The sequence below is a fragment of the Salmo salar genome, chromosome ssa21 (assembly GCF_905237065.1).
Source record: "Salmo salar chromosome ssa21, Ssal_v3.1, whole genome shotgun sequence".
In the NCBI taxonomy this organism is placed as follows: domain Eukaryota; kingdom Metazoa; phylum Chordata; class Actinopteri; order Salmoniformes; family Salmonidae; genus Salmo; species Salmo salar.
Genome location: NC_059462.1, coordinates 19,465,485 through 19,482,857, shown reverse-complemented (window position 1 = coordinate 19,482,857; position 17,373 = coordinate 19,465,485). Strand labels below are relative to the sequence as shown.

At 45.2% G+C, this 17,373-nt stretch overlaps 1 protein-coding gene across 8 annotated transcripts in view; it reads left to right on the top strand.

Annotated features, from left to right (window-relative positions):
• LOC106581913 (E3 ubiquitin-protein ligase Midline-1) overlaps nucleotides 1-8,899 on the top strand; it is a 61,188-nt gene extending 52,289 nt beyond the window's left edge. For 7 of the 8 annotated variants that reach the window (XM_014164364.2, XM_014164367.2, XM_045704518.1 and 4 more), the window contains 8 exons: nucleotides 818-913; nucleotides 2,134-2,241; nucleotides 4,049-4,197; nucleotides 4,311-4,438; nucleotides 5,538-5,681; nucleotides 6,274-6,435; nucleotides 6,558-6,765; nucleotides 7,002-8,899. In XM_014164364.2, the coding sequence (XP_014019839.1) occupies nucleotides 818-913; nucleotides 2,134-2,241; nucleotides 4,049-4,197; nucleotides 4,311-4,438; nucleotides 5,538-5,681; nucleotides 6,274-6,435; nucleotides 6,558-6,765; nucleotides 7,002-7,350 (1,344 nt within the window). In that variant the 3' untranslated portion in view covers nucleotides 7,351-8,899. The remainder of the gene's footprint in view (nucleotides 1-817; nucleotides 914-2,133; nucleotides 2,242-4,048; nucleotides 4,198-4,310; nucleotides 4,439-5,537; nucleotides 5,682-6,273; nucleotides 6,436-6,557; nucleotides 6,766-7,001) is intronic. The other variant, XM_014164373.2, reaches the window with a different exon arrangement.
• The last annotated feature ends 8,474 nt before the right edge of the window (nucleotides 8,900-17,373 follow it).

Genomic DNA, 17,373 nt, shown 5'->3' with positions numbered 1-17,373 from the left:
AGTTGTTCATTTCAATTGACTATTATCTAGAGGGCAACATAATGGTATAGAACTCCATTTTTGTATTCTCTTGCTGTGTTTATTTAGTGAAGTAGGCTCATGATGTTATCTATAGACCCATACACACATAACAATTCTCCTGGACAATAATCACAGTATTAAATTAATCCAGGATTATATACCGTTAACAAATAACCCTCTCAGACATCTAACCAATGCCCTTGTGCCCTCCTTACGCCTCACTGCATAACCCCTGTGGCAAGACAATGTAATCCTTCATGGAGAAGAGTAATATATTGCAATCTAAATTGTTGTGCCAGACAATAATACAACATAAAGAATCTTCTGGATGCATAACAGCCAAACAGAACTTCCCAAATATTCACCTAGCCATAGAGCAGAGCTGTAGATATACAGCTCTGCCGTAGATAGACAAGCTGTGAGAGAGTTTGATCTGAGTCATCGGTGGGTGATTAATGCATGCATGGTTTAGTTGCCTAAATCTCTGGCAGATGCTCTTCTTGTCCCTCTCAACTTTGGGAGCTTAGTGAGCAGGCAGAAAGATGTGAGCTCTGGCGTTGGGGCTAGCTCAGAGGTTACTGACTGACTGATCACACACCAAATGGTACAAAACCAGACCCTATGAAGGGATTCTCTGTTAGCTTATCATCTTCCACCAGTGGACAGACATGGTTTTGATTTTGACTTCCCCGCTTCTTTCCAAATGTTGTGAACTGTGTACAGTTTGCTAGAGGAATATTATTTTCAGCTACATACTCTGTTGTTCATAGTTTTGCTCTATTCTTTTTTCCCACAGCAAGCCTTGGACTCTAACCTCAGCAATCTAATCAAGAGGAACAATGAGTTGGAAACTCTGATGGGCAAGTTGATTCAGACTTGCCAACATGTGGAGGTAAGGATGTTTATCTATTTCCCTATTAGGCTATGTGGCACATCTCCCAGTTTCTCTGTCATTTCTAATGTTTGATTATTTGATTATATGATTATATGATTTCTTCCTTGTGAGAATTGTAAATTTAACCCATTACGTGCCAGAATAGATACAGTGGTTGCTGACATAAAGTGCATAGAAAAGGAAAAGGAATATCTCTGATTGGTAAAAAAAAATAAAAAATAGCCTCAAACCTCAATATTGTCATTTAGCATTCAAGCTCACCAGATTCTGTGAAATGCAAAACGTTGCAATTCGGTGAACATGTTAGAAAACTGTGACATATCGAGAGCTTGGGACTGCAAGGTTCTATCTGCAAAAAGATGATTATGAGATAATTGGCTCTAAAGTTCCGAAACCTCACTGGTTTGAATGGTGTCAGCGCTTTTTATCTAGTATTCTTTTGAAATTAACAACATGAATTGGGGTATCTAGAGCACTATATAGGTAGAGTACATTCAATAGAATAAGGTTACAGTATGTCAATTACTCAAGTTTGACAAAAATGCAGATAGAACCTTATAGTCACAAGCTCTCAATATAATATAATATTATCTCACGGACACAGCTACTGAAATGAATATGTTCACTGGGTATACAATAAAGTGGATATGCCAGTAAACCTAACTGTATAAAGTAGGATATAGGCTAATCTTACTGTAGCCTATAAACATTGCAATATTGCCAAGCGTGCGAGAATGTCTGTGTGTATGTGCATGGTGAAGGGTTATTTGGGGAATAGATAGATAGAACACAGCAAAACATTTGTGCATGAACCAATTGAGGACTAAAATGGCACAGATGACACAACGTGCCCACAGAGAGACGAAAGAGAGAGTGGGCCATGTAGCAGCTCTGGCTGTATTTAGGAACACAGAACTACTGCTGCAATGACTATGCTCAGCTGATTCTCACCTGCGGCACTGTGCTATCCTGTATGTGATGACTGTATTGTGTAGATCTAACCTGGGAAACCCTAGGTAGGTCTTCTGCCTCAAGTGGACTGCTATCTCATATGAGCCAGAGGGGCTTTGTTACTGTATATGAGCATTATCGTATTATAACAATGAATATTTGTAAATGTATCTGTTATCCTGTATCAGGCCAAATCCACTCCAATGAAAGACCATCAACTACCACATTCATATCTTTGACCATCCCTGTTCTAATCTCTTCCCAAGTGTAATGCATCAAGACAAGAGAACAAGCTCCTTGAAGAATGTGACCTCCTGATCGACATCATACAGCAGAGAAGGCAGATGATAGCCACCAAGATAAAGGAGGGCAAGGTAATTTCTTAGGCGTTAGTATGTTTTGATGGTTACTGAGGAGGACAGATGGGTCAGGCTGCTTATCCCTTGGGAGATGCTCAGTCTTGCTCTTCATCTTCCTCGTGCCGCCAAGGTTGAACTTTCTGTTAAGCCTGAGGATGTACACTCTCACACAATCTCAAAAACAACGGCCATCATTATCATATTTCCCAGCATGCAGGTTGTTTTTAGAACTGTTTGTTTCAATATGTGTGTTTTTGCATGCAAATTGATTGATTGATCTGATGCTACACAAAGATAAATAACATACATAAGAAAACTAATACAATCTGTTAGTAGTTGGATTTATTGCACCGGTTACTGAGTTGTTCCTGTTGGGATGGTTTAGGTAGTAACATTTTATAAAATGTTTCCTACCTTGGCAGTCACTTAAAATGCAGGTAGCAGGTGATTAAACGTTCACATTTTTGGACTCCCTTACTCTGGCTGGATTCCAATAGAAATTACATGTCACTTTGCAAGCCACCATAATGGGACTGCAAACCAGGAGATTCAGACCACTGTGTTTGGGTAAAACTACACATTCAACGTACGCCTGCCTCAAAAGGGTTCTTCAATTGTCCCCATAGGATAACCCTTACCAATTAATGACCTTCATTTATCAATCAAGTACAAGGGAGGAGTGAAAAGCCACAGACACTCGGCCGATTAAGGTACAAACAACAAGGGTTCAATTATGCACCCATTCTAAAGGTACACAGGATATACTGTACCTTACCCTTACAGGATACCACTACAGTGACAAGTGTTTGTACCCCTTTAATAACGAATCGAAACCTTTATTTCTGAGAGCGTACGTTGTTACCATACCATAAGTCTCTGCTCGACATGCACAGCTTTCACTGACTATATAGCCTACCTCGAGAGACAAACATAAACAAGAGTCGGCTTCTTTGTTAGAATGCATGATTTAATTTACTCTGGAATTCAGATTTGATGAAAAAGTGTTGTCAGTGTGACTGACCTAACTATAATAGCTTGGTTGTGTAGGTGTAATACAGTATGTATCCTGTAGTATGCTTACTAACAGTAATGGAGTATTGTTGGCACAGCATTTAGGAAACTTAAACAATTCCACTTGAGTTGTTTCCATTCCTTTCCCCCATTATTATGGGCTCCCGAGTGGCGCAGTGGTCTAAGGCACTGCATCTCAGTGCCAGAGGTGTCACTACTTGCCTAGTTAAATAAAGGTTAGATAAGAACATAAAATAAGTGTCATTAGAGAGGGATTGAGGGGCTCGGAGGGATGGCTCTGGCGTGCTGTGCCATGTTCAGAACCACATCACACCTGTTTCCTGTGATCCCTCTGAGGAGCACTGCTTCCTTCCTTGCCCTGTGCCTCATGTCACAGTCAGGAGTCAGAGGCTGCTCTCTGCTCCCTGCCGATGGACGGAGGGGGCAAGCAGCCACACTCCCAGAGGGGAGGATGTAATGGCTCTGTTACCATGGTGATGTTATGGAGGATGTAGATTCTCCTCATACCATCCTCAAAGTGTGTCTCTTATAATGGTTTAAGCAGATGTGATGAAATAAAAGCATGTTTTGAATTTTAGAAAATGGTGATATGTTTTATGTACAAATGAATTACCTCTTGATTGTGACCGTTAAAGAAAGAACTGTCAACTCAATTGAACCTGGAGCTTTGGTAGTCCTTCAGTTTCTGAAGCCGCAGTAGCCTGAGAAGTAGGTTTGTAGACTTGATACTGCAGGTCTACTGTACCTGCCTCTGCACCAGTGAATTCAATAATCCATTGTTTCTTTTCAGGCTATACGGCTGCGAAAGCTAGCCCAGCAGATCGCCAGCTGCAAGCAGATCATTGAGAGATCGTCGTCCCTCATCACTCAGGCTGATCACACCCTCAAGGAGACAGACCATGCCCGCTTCCTGCAAACAGCCAAAAGCATCTGTGAAAGGTGAGCTATCAAGTCAACCGATTGTGGTGATAATGTTCCAAACCCCAACTGACTGAGAGTCACAGGTTGTAATAAGAGAAATGTCACGTGAATCCTGTATCTTTGGGTTTCAGAGTGTCCATGGCAACAGCATCCTCTCAGATCCTGATACCAGAGATCAACCTAAATGACACCTTTGATACGTTTGCGTTGGACTTCACAAGGGAAAAGAAAATGCTGGAAAGCTTGGATTACCTCACAGGTGAACGCAATTCCGAACATGATCCTTGATATTAAGGATATTAAGAACATATCTATAACTCCAATCTATCTGAAATAGGAGATTATGGTAATAGTGCAATCCCTGTTTGTCTATTTCTTTAACAGTCAAAGTGAAAACAGCTACACTGTATTTGTAATTATTATGGATCCCCATTAGTTACTCCAAGGCAGTAGCTACTCTTCCTGGGGTCCAGCAAAATTAAGGCAGTTATAGCATTTTAAAAACATTACAATACATTTCAGAACAGATTTCACAACACATTAAGTGTGTGCCCTCATGCCACTACTCTACTACCACGTATCTACAACACAAATCGTTGTGAATATATGTGTATAATGTGTATGTTATCACGTGTATGTGTGTAGCAACTCGTGTGTGTGTGTGTGTGTGTGTGTGTGTAGCCTCTCATGTCAGAAGCTATGTGGCGTGTACAGTGGTTTTGACTGGGTAATACCCCTGGTGCTTTGTTGAGTGCTTCTTGAGGGCAAGGAAATGCTCAAGTTTAGAAGATACAGTTTGAGGTTTGTTTACAGTTAAATGAAATGGCTTTTGAGTGTTCTGGCTTTTAGGACATTCTCAACAGGGTGTCCTGTCCTCTGTTTTATATTGAGGCAGTGGGTTGTAGCTCAAGGAGCAGTAACTTTACCACCTGAATCGGCAGGTATCCTAGTGGTTAGAGCATTGGGCCAGTAACCGAAAGGTTGGTGGATCGAATCCCTGAGCTGGCAAAGTCTGTTGTTCTGCCCCTGAACAAGGCAGTTAACCCACTGTCCTAGGCCGTCATTGTAAATAAGAATTCATTCTTCACTGACTTGCTTAGTTAAATAAAGGTTAAATAAAAAATAAGAAAAAAAAACGCACAGTAAAAGTCACTTGCAAGAGTGGGCTTGGTTGTATTTACCTAAAATCTCCAATCCCCTGCACATAACACGTTGGACATAAGAAAATACACCGATTGTGTCAACCCAAAGTACTGTACTCTACTGTGTGTTATGTCAACTGTCCATCATTGTTGTCATTAAATGACACATACCAGGAACTGACGTGAATAAAAATCACTATATTTTTCTATTTGCAGCACCAAATCCCCCAATAATTCGGGCGGAATTATGTACGGCATCGAACGACACCATCACTGTTCACTGGACGTCTGATGATGAGTTCTGTGTCGTCTCCTATGAGCTTCAGTATGCCATCTTCACCGGACAAGCCAATGTTGTCAGTAAGTGTACAATTCTTGTCTAGATGTCCTCAGTACAGTATGTTGGGTGTGTCTGTACAGTACGTCTGTTGTGGAACAACATTTTAAATCATGAAAGGTAGGCTATCTGAGAGCAATCGTACATAGAAAGCCTCTTACTGTAAATAGCTTTGGGGTCTTCATTGCACTATCCTGATCAAAGAAATCATTTGTCATGTCAGCGGGGGGCAACAACCATTTAATTGTGTGGATAATAAGATATCAGAGATCTCTGCTCTGTATCTCTCTGGCACAGACTCTAGGCAAGAGTATATAGGCAGATTATGGGCTGAATTTTTCCCTGTGGCTCATGTAAGTGACAGACTGCTGGAATAGATCACCCTAACAGGGTTACAGCATGCTGAATCAAGCAATTGGCCCTCTTCTGCCCCAGTGCCTGTTCATACTACAGTGAATTGGAAATGTTATTGTTTGATTTAATGGCAACAATTGGAGAAGGATTCATTGGAGGTGTTCTTATCTCAACAAATGTATTTTACATTGTGTGTTTGTTACAATCCAGTGGTTGATTTTTTTTCTCTCTCATCTGCCATTGTCTTTGTCTGTGGCCTAGGTTTGTGTAACTCGGCTGATAGCTGGATGATTGTGCCCAACATCAAGCAGAACCACTACACGGTGCATGGACTCCAGTGTGGCACCAAGTACATGTTCATCGTCAAGGCCATCAATCAGGCAGGGAGTCGCAGCAGTGAGCCTTGGAAACTCAAGACCAACAGTATGTTTGCGTTTCGAATAGCTGTACCATGCTGACATCATTAAACATCTTCGGAGATTTGATATATGGAGATAGCATATTTACCATTGTTTACTGTTAATCTATTAATGGTCAATTCACAGGTCAACCATTCAAGTTGGACCCAAAGTCTGCTCACAAGAAGCTGAAGGTCTCCCATGACAACCTGACAGTGGAGCGAGATGAGACGTTGTCCAAGAAGAGCCACACTCAGGACCGCTTCACCAGCCAGGGCAGCTACGGCGTCACAGGGAATGTGTACATCGACAGCGGGCGCCACTACTGGGAAGCCTTGATAGGAGGGAGCACATGGTAAGGATATGGACCTGTGGTGTTTGAAGTACATCAGACTAGAACATTTGGAGACAAATGTGTGTGAGAATCAGATTGGGATGTCCAATCATGGTCTCTGTTACACTATAGTAAACGCAATCTTAAAATCTAAACTTTCTAGGACGTTTGGCCTAACATTTCCTATCGGTGCTATTTGACCACTACCAGAAAATGAGACATCAACATTCAATATTACATTTTTCTATCTTTATCAGGTTTGCTGTGGGCATTGCTTACAAGTCAGCACCGAAACATGAGTGGATCGGCAAGAACTCTGCCTCGTGGGTACTGTCTCGCTGCAACAACTCCTGGGTAGTACGTCACAACAGCAAGGAGATGCCCATCGAACCGTCCCCCCACCTGCGTCGTGTGGGGGTGTTGCTGGACTACGATGCTGGCTCCCTGGCCTTCTACGATGGCGCCGGCTCACAGCACCTGTACACATTCGACATCGCCTTCGCTCAGCCAGTCTGTCCCGTGTTCAACGTGTGGAACAAGTGTCTGACCGTCCTCACAGGGCTGCCCATCCCAGACCACCTAGAGGGAACAGACTGTCGGGATTAACAGTCCAGCTAATAGAACACAGAGACACAGAGGGAGCAGAACAGACTGATTACAGCCTCATCTGGCTGCCTTTTTGTCCCATCACCAATGCTGTATAAAACAGAATAAAGCCATGGTCCCAGATGTCTCTAATCATGCTCTTATTAGAAGTCAATTAATTTCTTGAATTATTTATGGAAACCATTTATTGGATTTTATTTCTTGCTTTGCACATTAATGCACACTACTATATGTATGCTTGTTGGTTTTTGGGGTGTGCTTAGAGAGGAAGATGGCTATAACGTTTTGAAATTCAGTCAAACTTATTTTCATGCAGCTCTGAGAATAGTTTATTTCCTTCTTACAAATACAGAAGGTTGTTTCCGTCTTTCCATGTATCCATCGTTAGCAGCATGTTGATAAACGTTTTATGTGTAACCTGTTGAAATTGACATGGCATCATAGCAGCAGTACCACTGATTACTTCATAAAGCAGTTATAGCAGGATTAGTCGTCTACACCTGTTCTGTTTCATGCAGGTGTACCAAGATCCTCTCTACAAATAGAATTCTAATAAACATGTTAAGAGTTATATTAAAAGTTCATCTTAGGTGATTTAGTGCACTGACAACTTGACTATGATCGACAAATTAACAGAGACAATTCTTCATCGTCTCTTTGTTAAAAACCACTATGATGTTAAAAAGCTTATTATTGTTGAAAATGTACATTTGAGATAGAAGCCATTTTAAGTGAAATTTCGATACAGAAATAACTTGTAGAGTCGATTGACGCACCACCATGTCACATGGTGATGGAATTTTGAATATTAAATAGCTCCTTGTGTGTTTCTGCTAAAGACCAGAGAGGAAGAGGTGAAGCGAGAGGGATAACTGGGTATTTTATTTATTTTTTGCTCACCAAGCGCAGGAGTTTTTTGTCTGGTCAAAGAAAGTGTGTCGAATTTGGTTTTGAAAAACGTGCTTATTTGCTATATGTGGCTTATTTGATTGAATATAACTTTCAGAATGATTAAGTTGTTACGTGTGTACTGATATAAGTAGGAAACGTGACATGCAGGCCCCTTCGAGAAAAACATTTTATATTGGAGTTGTGCCTGGTCGTCACTAGTTACCACAGCCACAAAGTTTTTTAAATGATTTATTTGATGATATATACTTTAATTTTGACTTTGTGTATGTGGTAGCTAGTGGAAACCATTGTGCCTGTTCACACGCATCCTAAAATTCTAAATCAAATGGCTAAATTATACATTTTATGACCAATTACATATGTTAGCTTAGTAGATATGGCGATCTAAGGGCTTAGACCTACAGGGGGTTAATTGTAATTAAATGCACCATGTGCAGTCTTTGTAAATATATTGCTGTTTTCTTCTCACATATTGGCTCTGTATGTTCACATACATTTGGTATTTGAGCAATTTGACTTTTTCTGACGCCTGCATCATTATTTTCACACTGGTAAACATTCTAGGTTAAAAATGTAATAAAGTGACATCAACAAACTTCTCAAGTAGTGAATTTGTAATAAAACATCTCAATTGTAATGATAATGCTTTTTAATTGTCTGCTACCTAATGTCACGACTTCTGCCGAAGTCGATGGCCCTCCTTGCACAGGTGATGCTCGGCGGTCGACGTCACCGGTCTTCTAGCCATCATTGTTCAGTTTTTCATTATCCATTGGTTTTGTCTTGTCTTCCATCACACCTGTTTCCAATCCCATTAATTACTTGTGTATTTAACCCTCTGTTTCCCCTCATGTCCTTGTCGGTGATTGTTTGTATGTTATGTTACGTTGATTTTGTGTTTCGGTGTGTGACGGGTATTCTTTACCCAGTTTATTTTGTTCTTTGGTTATGGAGTTTGGTTTTTATTAAATACTCCATATTTAACCAACTTGGTTTCTCCTGCGCCTGACTTCCCTGCCACCTACATTCACGAATATCACAGAATCACTGACCCGCATATTGAAGTCAGCAGGAGAGGACGCCCCGGACATGGAGGTGGAGGAGTGCGTCCAGGAGCAAGCGAAGAAGCTTCACCATCTGTGCGCCGCCATGGAGCGCGTTGTCCAGAAGATGGACCGATGGGAGAGACAGGGAGTTCTTCCAGCGCCTCCACCAGCCCAACTGGGGTCTATACTGCACGCCCCTGCTCAACCTGAACCCGGTGGAATCCGAATATCCATGCCTTAGGGGTATGACGGAAATACTGCCGGCTGCTGGGGTTTCCTCCTCCAATTAGACTTTTATCTGGCAACGGTCCAACCAGTTCCATCAGACCGTGAGAAGAGTTTCGCCCTCGTCTCGTGCCTCACCGGGAGAGCCTTGGAATGGGCCAGCGCTGTGTGTGACGGAGGAGATGCTGCGTTGGACCGTTATGAGGAGTTCATCCGCCGTTTCCGGGCAGTCTTCGACCACCCACCCGAGGGCAGAGCGGCGGGTGAGCGCCTCTACCATCTGAGGCAGGAGACGAGGAGCGTCCAGGATTTTGCTTTGGAGTTCAGGACCCTAGCAGCCGGTGCGGGATGGAATCACGGGGCCCTGATCGACCATTATCACTGCAGTCTGCGTTAGGACGTCCGTCGGGAGCTGGCCTGCAGAAACACCACCCTCACCTTCGACCAGCTGGTGGATCTGTCCATCCGGCTGGACAACTTGCTGGCTGCTCACGGACGTCCAGATCGGTGTCTGGTGGTTCCATCCTCCCGCACCCCCTCTCCTATACCCAGGGAGCCGGGAGAGAGGGTGCACAGGGAGACCGGAGGGGGTTCCTGCTCGTGCACCATCGGTGGCCGCAGAGGGCACACTGCTGGTCGGTGCCGGGTAGGTTTTTCTGGGAATCGAGGTAGGAGGCAGGGCGCTCTGGTGCCACCCCAGGTGAGTAGGCACCATTCTCATCCAGAGCCCTCTGCACATATATTTGTGTCTGTTACTTTTCCTGATTTTTCCCAGCGTTCCCAGCATAAGGTGCTAGTAGATTCAGGCGCGGCTGGGAATTTTATTGATCAAGCTTTTGCTAATAGTTTAGGGATCCCTATTGTACCTGTGGATGTGCCTTTCCCCGTGCACACCTTAGATAGTCGGCCATTAGGGTCAGGGTTGATCAAGGAGGCCACAGCTCCTTTGAGTATGGTGACGCGGGGGGTCACAAGGAAAAAATGTGTATTTTCCTTATTGACACTCCTGCGTATCCCGTAGTGCTGGGCCTACCTTGGTTAACTATTCATAACCCCACTTTTTCTTGGCCACAGAGGGCTCTCACGGGCTGGTCGCGAGAGTGCTCAGGGAGGTGTGTAGGGGTTTCTGTTGGTGCTACTACGGTGGAAAGTCCAGACCAGGTTTCCACCGTGCGCATTCCCCCGAATATGCCAATTTGGCTCTCGCCTTCTGTAAAAGGAAGGCGACTCAATTACCACCCCATCGACAGGGGGATTGTGCGATAAATCTCATGGTAGACGCTGCACTTCCCAAGAGTCACGTGTCTCCCCTGTCGCAAGCGGAGATGGTGGCTATGGAGACATATGTCTCTGAATCCCTGTGTCAGGGGTACATTCGGCCCTCCATTTCACCCATCTCCTCGAGTTTCTTTTTTGTGAAGAAGAAGGATGGAGGTCTGCGCCCGTGCATTGATTATCGTGCATTGATTATCGAGGTCTCAATAAAATCACGGTGGGGTACAGTTACTCGCTACCCCTGATCGCCCTGGCGATTGAGTTAATGCACGGGGCGCGCTTCTTCACTAAACTGGCTCTCCAGAGTGTGTACAATCTGGTGCGTATCTGTGATGGAGACGAGTGGAAGACAGCATTTAGTACCACCTCAGGGCATTATGAGTACCTCGTCATGCCGTACGGGTTAAAGAATGCTCCATCAGTCTTCCAATCGTTTGTAGACGAGATTTTCAGGGAACGGCACGGGCAGGGGGTAGTGGTGTATATCGATGGCATTCTGATATACTCCGCTACATGCGCCGAGCATGTGTCCCTGTTGCGCAAAGTGCTTGGTCGCCTGTTGGAGCATGACCTGTATGTCAAGGCTGAGAAATGCCTGTTCTTTCAACAGTCCGTCTCCTTCTTAGGGTATCACCTATCCACGTCAGGAATGGAGATGGAGGTTGACCGTATTGCAGCCGTGCGTAATTGGCCGACTCCCACCACGGTGAAGGAGGTGCAGCGATTTTTAGGGTTTGCCAATTACTACCGGAGATTTATCCGGGGTTTTGGTCAAGTGGCTGCTCCCATTACCTCACTGCTGAAGGGGGGTCCGGTGCGCTTGCAGTGGTCGGCTGGGGCGGACAGGGCTTTTAGGAAACTGAAGGCTCTGTTTACCTCGGTTCCTGTGTTGGCTCATCTGGATCCATCTTTGCAATTCATAGTGGAGGTGGACGCGTCGGAGGCTGGGATAGGAGCTGTGCTCTCTCAGCGTTCAGGTACGCCACCTAAGCTCCGCCCCTGTGCCTTCTTCTCTAAGAAGCTCAGCCCGGCGGTGCGAAACTATGTTGGGGACCGGGAGCTGTTAGCTGTCGTCAAGGCTTTGAAGGTGTGGAGACATTGGCTTGAGGGGGCTAAACACCCTTTTCTCATCTGGACTGACCACCGCAATCTGGAGTACATCCGGGAGGTGAGGAGACTGAACCCTCACCAGGCAAGGTGGGCCATGATTTTCACCCGTTTTGTGTTTATCCTCTCTTAACCTGTTATGGCTAGGGGGCAGTATTTTCACGGCTGGATAAAAAACGTACCCGATTTAATCTGGTTACCACTCCTACCCAGTAACTAGAATATGCATATACTTATTACATATGGATAGAAAACACCCTAAAGTTTCTAAAACGTTTGAATGGTGTCTGTGAGTATAACAGAACTCATATGGCAGGCCAAAATCTGAGAAGGTTTCATTCAGGAAGTGGCCTGTCTGACAAGGTGTCGTTCTTCTTGTCTCTGTTTATTGAAGAGTGAGGATCTTAGCTGTCCCGTGACACTTCCTACGGCTGCCATAGGGTCTCAGAAGGCGGTAAAAAGCTGAATCGTGGCTTTGCAGGCTGAAAAAAAGTAGCGCGTTTGGGTAGTGGCTGGTTACAGTACTGTGAGACTCAGGCTCGTGCCCGCGTCGACCGAAAGCTTTGTTTACTTTCCTCTGTTTAGCTAAATTGACATTCCCGGTCGGAATATTATCGCTTTTTTACAAGAAAAATTGCATAAAAATTGATTTTAAACAGCGGTTGACATGCTTCGAAGTACGGTAATGGAAATATTTAGATTTTTTTTGTCACGAATTGCGCCATGCGTGCGACCCTTATTTACCCTTTCAGATAGTGTCTGGAACGCACGAACAAAACGCCGCTATTCGGATATAACGATGGATTATTTTGGACCAAACCAACATTTGTTATTGAAGTAGCAGTCCTGGGAGTGCATTCTGACGAAGACAACAAAAGGTAATCAAACTTTTATAATAGTAAATCTGATTTTGGTGAAGGCTAAACCTGCCGGGTGTCTAAATAGCTAGCCCGTGATGCCTGGACTATGTACTTAGAATATTGCAAAATGTGCTTTCACCAAAAAGCTATTTTAAAATCGGACATATCGAGTGCATAGAGGAGTTCTGTATCTATAATTCTTAAAATAATTGTTATGCTTTTTGTGAACGTTTATCGTGAGTAATTTAGTAAATTGTTAGCAAATTCCTCCGGAAGTTTGCGGGGGGTATGCTAGTTCTGAACGTCACATGCTAATGTAAAAAGCTGTTTTTTGATATAAATATGAACTTGATTGAACAAAACATGCATGGATTGTATAACATAATGTCCTAGGTGTGTCATCTGATGAAGATCATCAAAGGTTAGTGCTGCATTTAGCTGTCTTCTGGGTTTTTGTGACATTATATGCTAGCTTGAAAAATGGGTGTCTGATTATTTCTGGCTTGGTACTCTGCTGACATAATCTAATGTTTTGCTTTCGCTGTAAAGCCTTTTTGAAATCGGACAGTGTGGTTAGATAAAGGAGAGTCTTGTCTTTAAAATGCTGTGAAATAGTCATATGTTTGAAAAATTGAAGTTTTTGTATTTTTGAGGAATTTGTAATTCGCGCCACGCCTATCATTGGATATTGGAGCAGGTGTTCTGCTAGCGGAACGTCTAGATGTAAGAGGTTAAGTACTTTACTATCAGGTTTCAGGTATGACCCAGCTGCAGACAGTGTAGAAGAAACAAAAGTTTATTTATAGTACACGGGCAGGCAAACAACAGATCAAACGTAGGCAGAGGTCAGAAATCCAGAGAGGGTGCAAAAGGTCCAGAAGGCAGGCAGTCTCAGGGTCAGGGCAGGTAGGGGTCAACAATCCAGTGAGGTGTGGCAATGTATAGAATGGCAGGCAGGCTCAGGGTCCGGGCAGGCAGAACAGTCATAACCGGGAAGGACTAGAAAACAGGAACAAGAACAGACAGGAGCAGGGGGACAAACGCTGGAAACAGGAGACAAAGGGCTGTGAGACATGGGTTTAACCTCTGCACATTTTGCAATATTCTGAGTAGATAGCCCAGCCATCACGGCTAGCTATTTTGACACCCACCAAGTTTAGCCCTGACCAAACTCGGATTTCCTATTAGAAAAGTTTGATTACCTTTGGTGTTCTTCGTCAGAATGCACTCCCAGGACTTCTACTTCAATAACAAATGTTGGTTTGGTTCAAAATAATCCATAGTTATATCCAAATAGCGGCGTTTTGTTCGTGCGTTCAAGACACTATCCAAGGGTGACGAAGGGTCACGCGCACGACGCATTTCGTGACAAAACATTTCTAAATATTCCATTACCGTACTTCGAAGCATGTCAACCGCTGTTTAAAATCCATTTTTATGCCATTTTTCTTGTAAAAAAGCGATAATATTCCGACCGGGAGTGGTGGTTTTCGTTCAAAGACGAAAGAATAAAAACATGGAGTCGACTCGTGCACGAGCCTCAGTCTCATAGTACTCTGACCGGCCACTATCCAAACGCGCTACTTTTTTTCAGCCAGAGCCTGCAAAGCCACGATTCAGCTTTTTGCCGCCTTCTGAGAGCCCATGGGAGCCGTAGGAAGTGTCACGTAACAGCAGAGATCCCCTGTATTGGATAGAGATAATCAAGAAGGCCAAGAAATGGTCAGACAGGGTACTTTCTGTACAGAATCTTCTCAGGTTTTGGCCTGCCAAATGAGTTCTGTTATACTCACAGACACAATTCAAACAGTTTTATAAACTTTGGAGTGTTTTCTATCCAAAGCTAATAATTATATGCATATTCTAGTTTCTGGGCAGGAGTAATAATCAGATTAAATCGGGTACGTTTTTTATCCGGCCGTGAAAATACTGCCCCCTAGCCATAACAGGTTAACTCTGGACACATGAAAAGTGGGATGTATGCGGAAGGTATGGGGCATCAGAAGACGAACAGCAGAGGGGCCAATGACCTTGTAGATGGGAAAAGGGCCGATAAACCGGGAGGGAGAGTTTGCGGGATTCCACCCGGAGGGGCAGATCCTGGGTGGACAGCCATACCTTCTGCCTGAGATGATACCTGGGAGCCGGGGTCCGGTGACGATCCGCTTGTCGTCGATACCTGGAGGTGGTCTTGAGAAGGGCCGACCGGGCTCTTGTCCAGGTACGTCGACAGTGATGGACAAACATCTGGGCCGAAGGTATGCCGACCTCTTCTTCTTGCTCAGGGAAGAGCGGGGGCTGATACTCCAGGGAACACTCAAAGGGCGAGTTTCTGGCTCCAGGTGGTGGGGTTGTTGGAGACCAGGCAGCGCAGAGTCGTCTCTAGGTCTTCGTTGGCTCGCTCCAACTGGCCGTTGGACTGAGGGTGGAACCCGGAGGACAGGCTGGCCGATGACCCAATGAGTATGCAGAACGCCTTCCAGAACTGGGATGAGAACTGAGGACCCCGGTCGGGGAGACCATGTCTACTGGCAGTCCATGGATCCAGAAGACGTGCTGCACCATGAACTGGCCTGTCTCTTGGGCAAACGGTAGGTTGGGGAGAGGAATGAAGTCTCGGGCAGGGTACGGCTTTGGAAAACGGATCCACTATGCTCAGGATGGCAGTGTTGCCATCAGACGGGTGGGGGGGACCCGTGACAAAGTCCAGGGAGATGTGAGACCAGGGACGTTGAGGGACAGGCAGAGGTTGGAGGAGACCAACCGGAGCTTGCCGAGGACTCTTGTTCTGTGCACAGACCGTGCAAATGGCAACGAATGTGGAGACGTCAGGAACCATGGTAGGCCACCAAAAGCATTGTCGCACAAAGGCTAGGATCCGACGGGAGCCCGGGTGGCATGCAAGCCTGGAGGAGTGGGCCCACTCCAGGACCTAGGAGCGGACCGCATCAGGAACGAACATCCGGTTATCTGTGGGGTTCATCTGGAAATGTGCGCCTCACGAACCTGCTTCCCTATTCCCCAGCTGAGTGTCATCGCCAGGCACAAGGTGGGAAGGATGGTCTCAGGTTCTGGGGTAGTAGCCATGGGGCTATAGCGGCGTGACAGCGCATCCTGCTTGACATTCATGAATCCCAGCCGGTATGAGAGGGAGAAGATGTACCGAGTGAATAGTAGGGCCCACCTAGCTTGCTTGAAATTGAGGGACTTGGCGGTGCGGAGATATTCCAGGTTCTTGTGGTCAGTTCACACAATGAATGGATGTTCAGCCCCCTCCAGCCAGTGCCTTCACTCTTCCAACGCCATCTTCATCGCGAGAAGCTCATGATATCCCACATCATAGTTCCCATCCGTGGCATTGAGACGGTAGGAGAAGAAGGCACAGGGATGTAACTTGACGGCCAAGGGCAGACTGCTGGGACAGGACAGCCCCCACTCCAACATCCAAAGCATCTGCTTCCACCACGGCGGGATGGGTCAGGATGAACCAAGATGGGAGCTGTGGTGAAGCGATGTTTGACATTCCGGAATGCCCGGTCAGCAGCTGGGGACCACGTGAACAGAACCTTGGGAGAGGTGAGTGTAGACGGGGGGAAGCTAGGGTGTTGTAACCCTGGATAAAGCGACGATAAAAATTGTCGAATCCCAGGAAACGTTGCAGCTCTACTCTGGACGTATGCTGAGGCCAATCTACCACCACTCTCACCTTCCCAGGATCCATCTGTACACTCCCTGTAGCGAGGATGTAACCTAGAAAGGGGATGTTGGAGTGATGGAATTCGCTATTCTCTGCTTTTACAAAAAGCTGGTTCTCCAGGAGGCGTTGGAGAACCTGTCGGACATGGAGCAGATGTTCTTGGGTGGAGCGGGAGAAGACAAGGATGTCATCGAGGTAGACGAAGACGAACCGGTTCAACATGTCTCAGAGAACATCGTTAACCAGAGCCTGGAACAGAGCAGTGGCGTTGGTATGGCCAAATGGCATAAACCAGATAGTCATAGTGACCACTGGCCATGTTAAAGGCAGTCTTCCACTCGTCCTCTTCCCGTATCCGCACAGGGTGGTAGGCGTTCCATAGGTCCAGCTTGTAGAACATGGTGGCCCCCTGGAGCGGCTCGAAAGCCGAGGAGATGAGACGTAGCGGGTAGCGGTTCTTCACCAAGATTGTGGTTGATACCATGGTAGTCGATGCACGGGCACAGGGTTTTGTCCTTCCTCTCCACAAAGAAGAGGCAGAAGGACGGATGAACCCTGCAGCTAGGGAGACCTCAATGTAGGTCTGGTACAGTACTGATGGTTCGTTAACATCTGTAAAAAAGATAAAACTTGTCTTTGCAGCTTCGAACAAATTCCAAACCCAAACTTAAAAAAAAATAAGTGCATTTTTCCTCTAGATTTTTCAAATAATGTGCAAGCTATCAGAGGGGGGTGGTCACCACTCCTCCGCTAATTAGTGAACCTCCACCCATAAAAGGATTGATCTCTGACCTCAGCAGCGATACCAACCCTAATTATGCTATTAGTGAAAAAACAGCCGAAAGCTCTCCAAAATCAACCATCGAACACAGGCTTTGTGACGGTTCTCTCCACTTTAGCC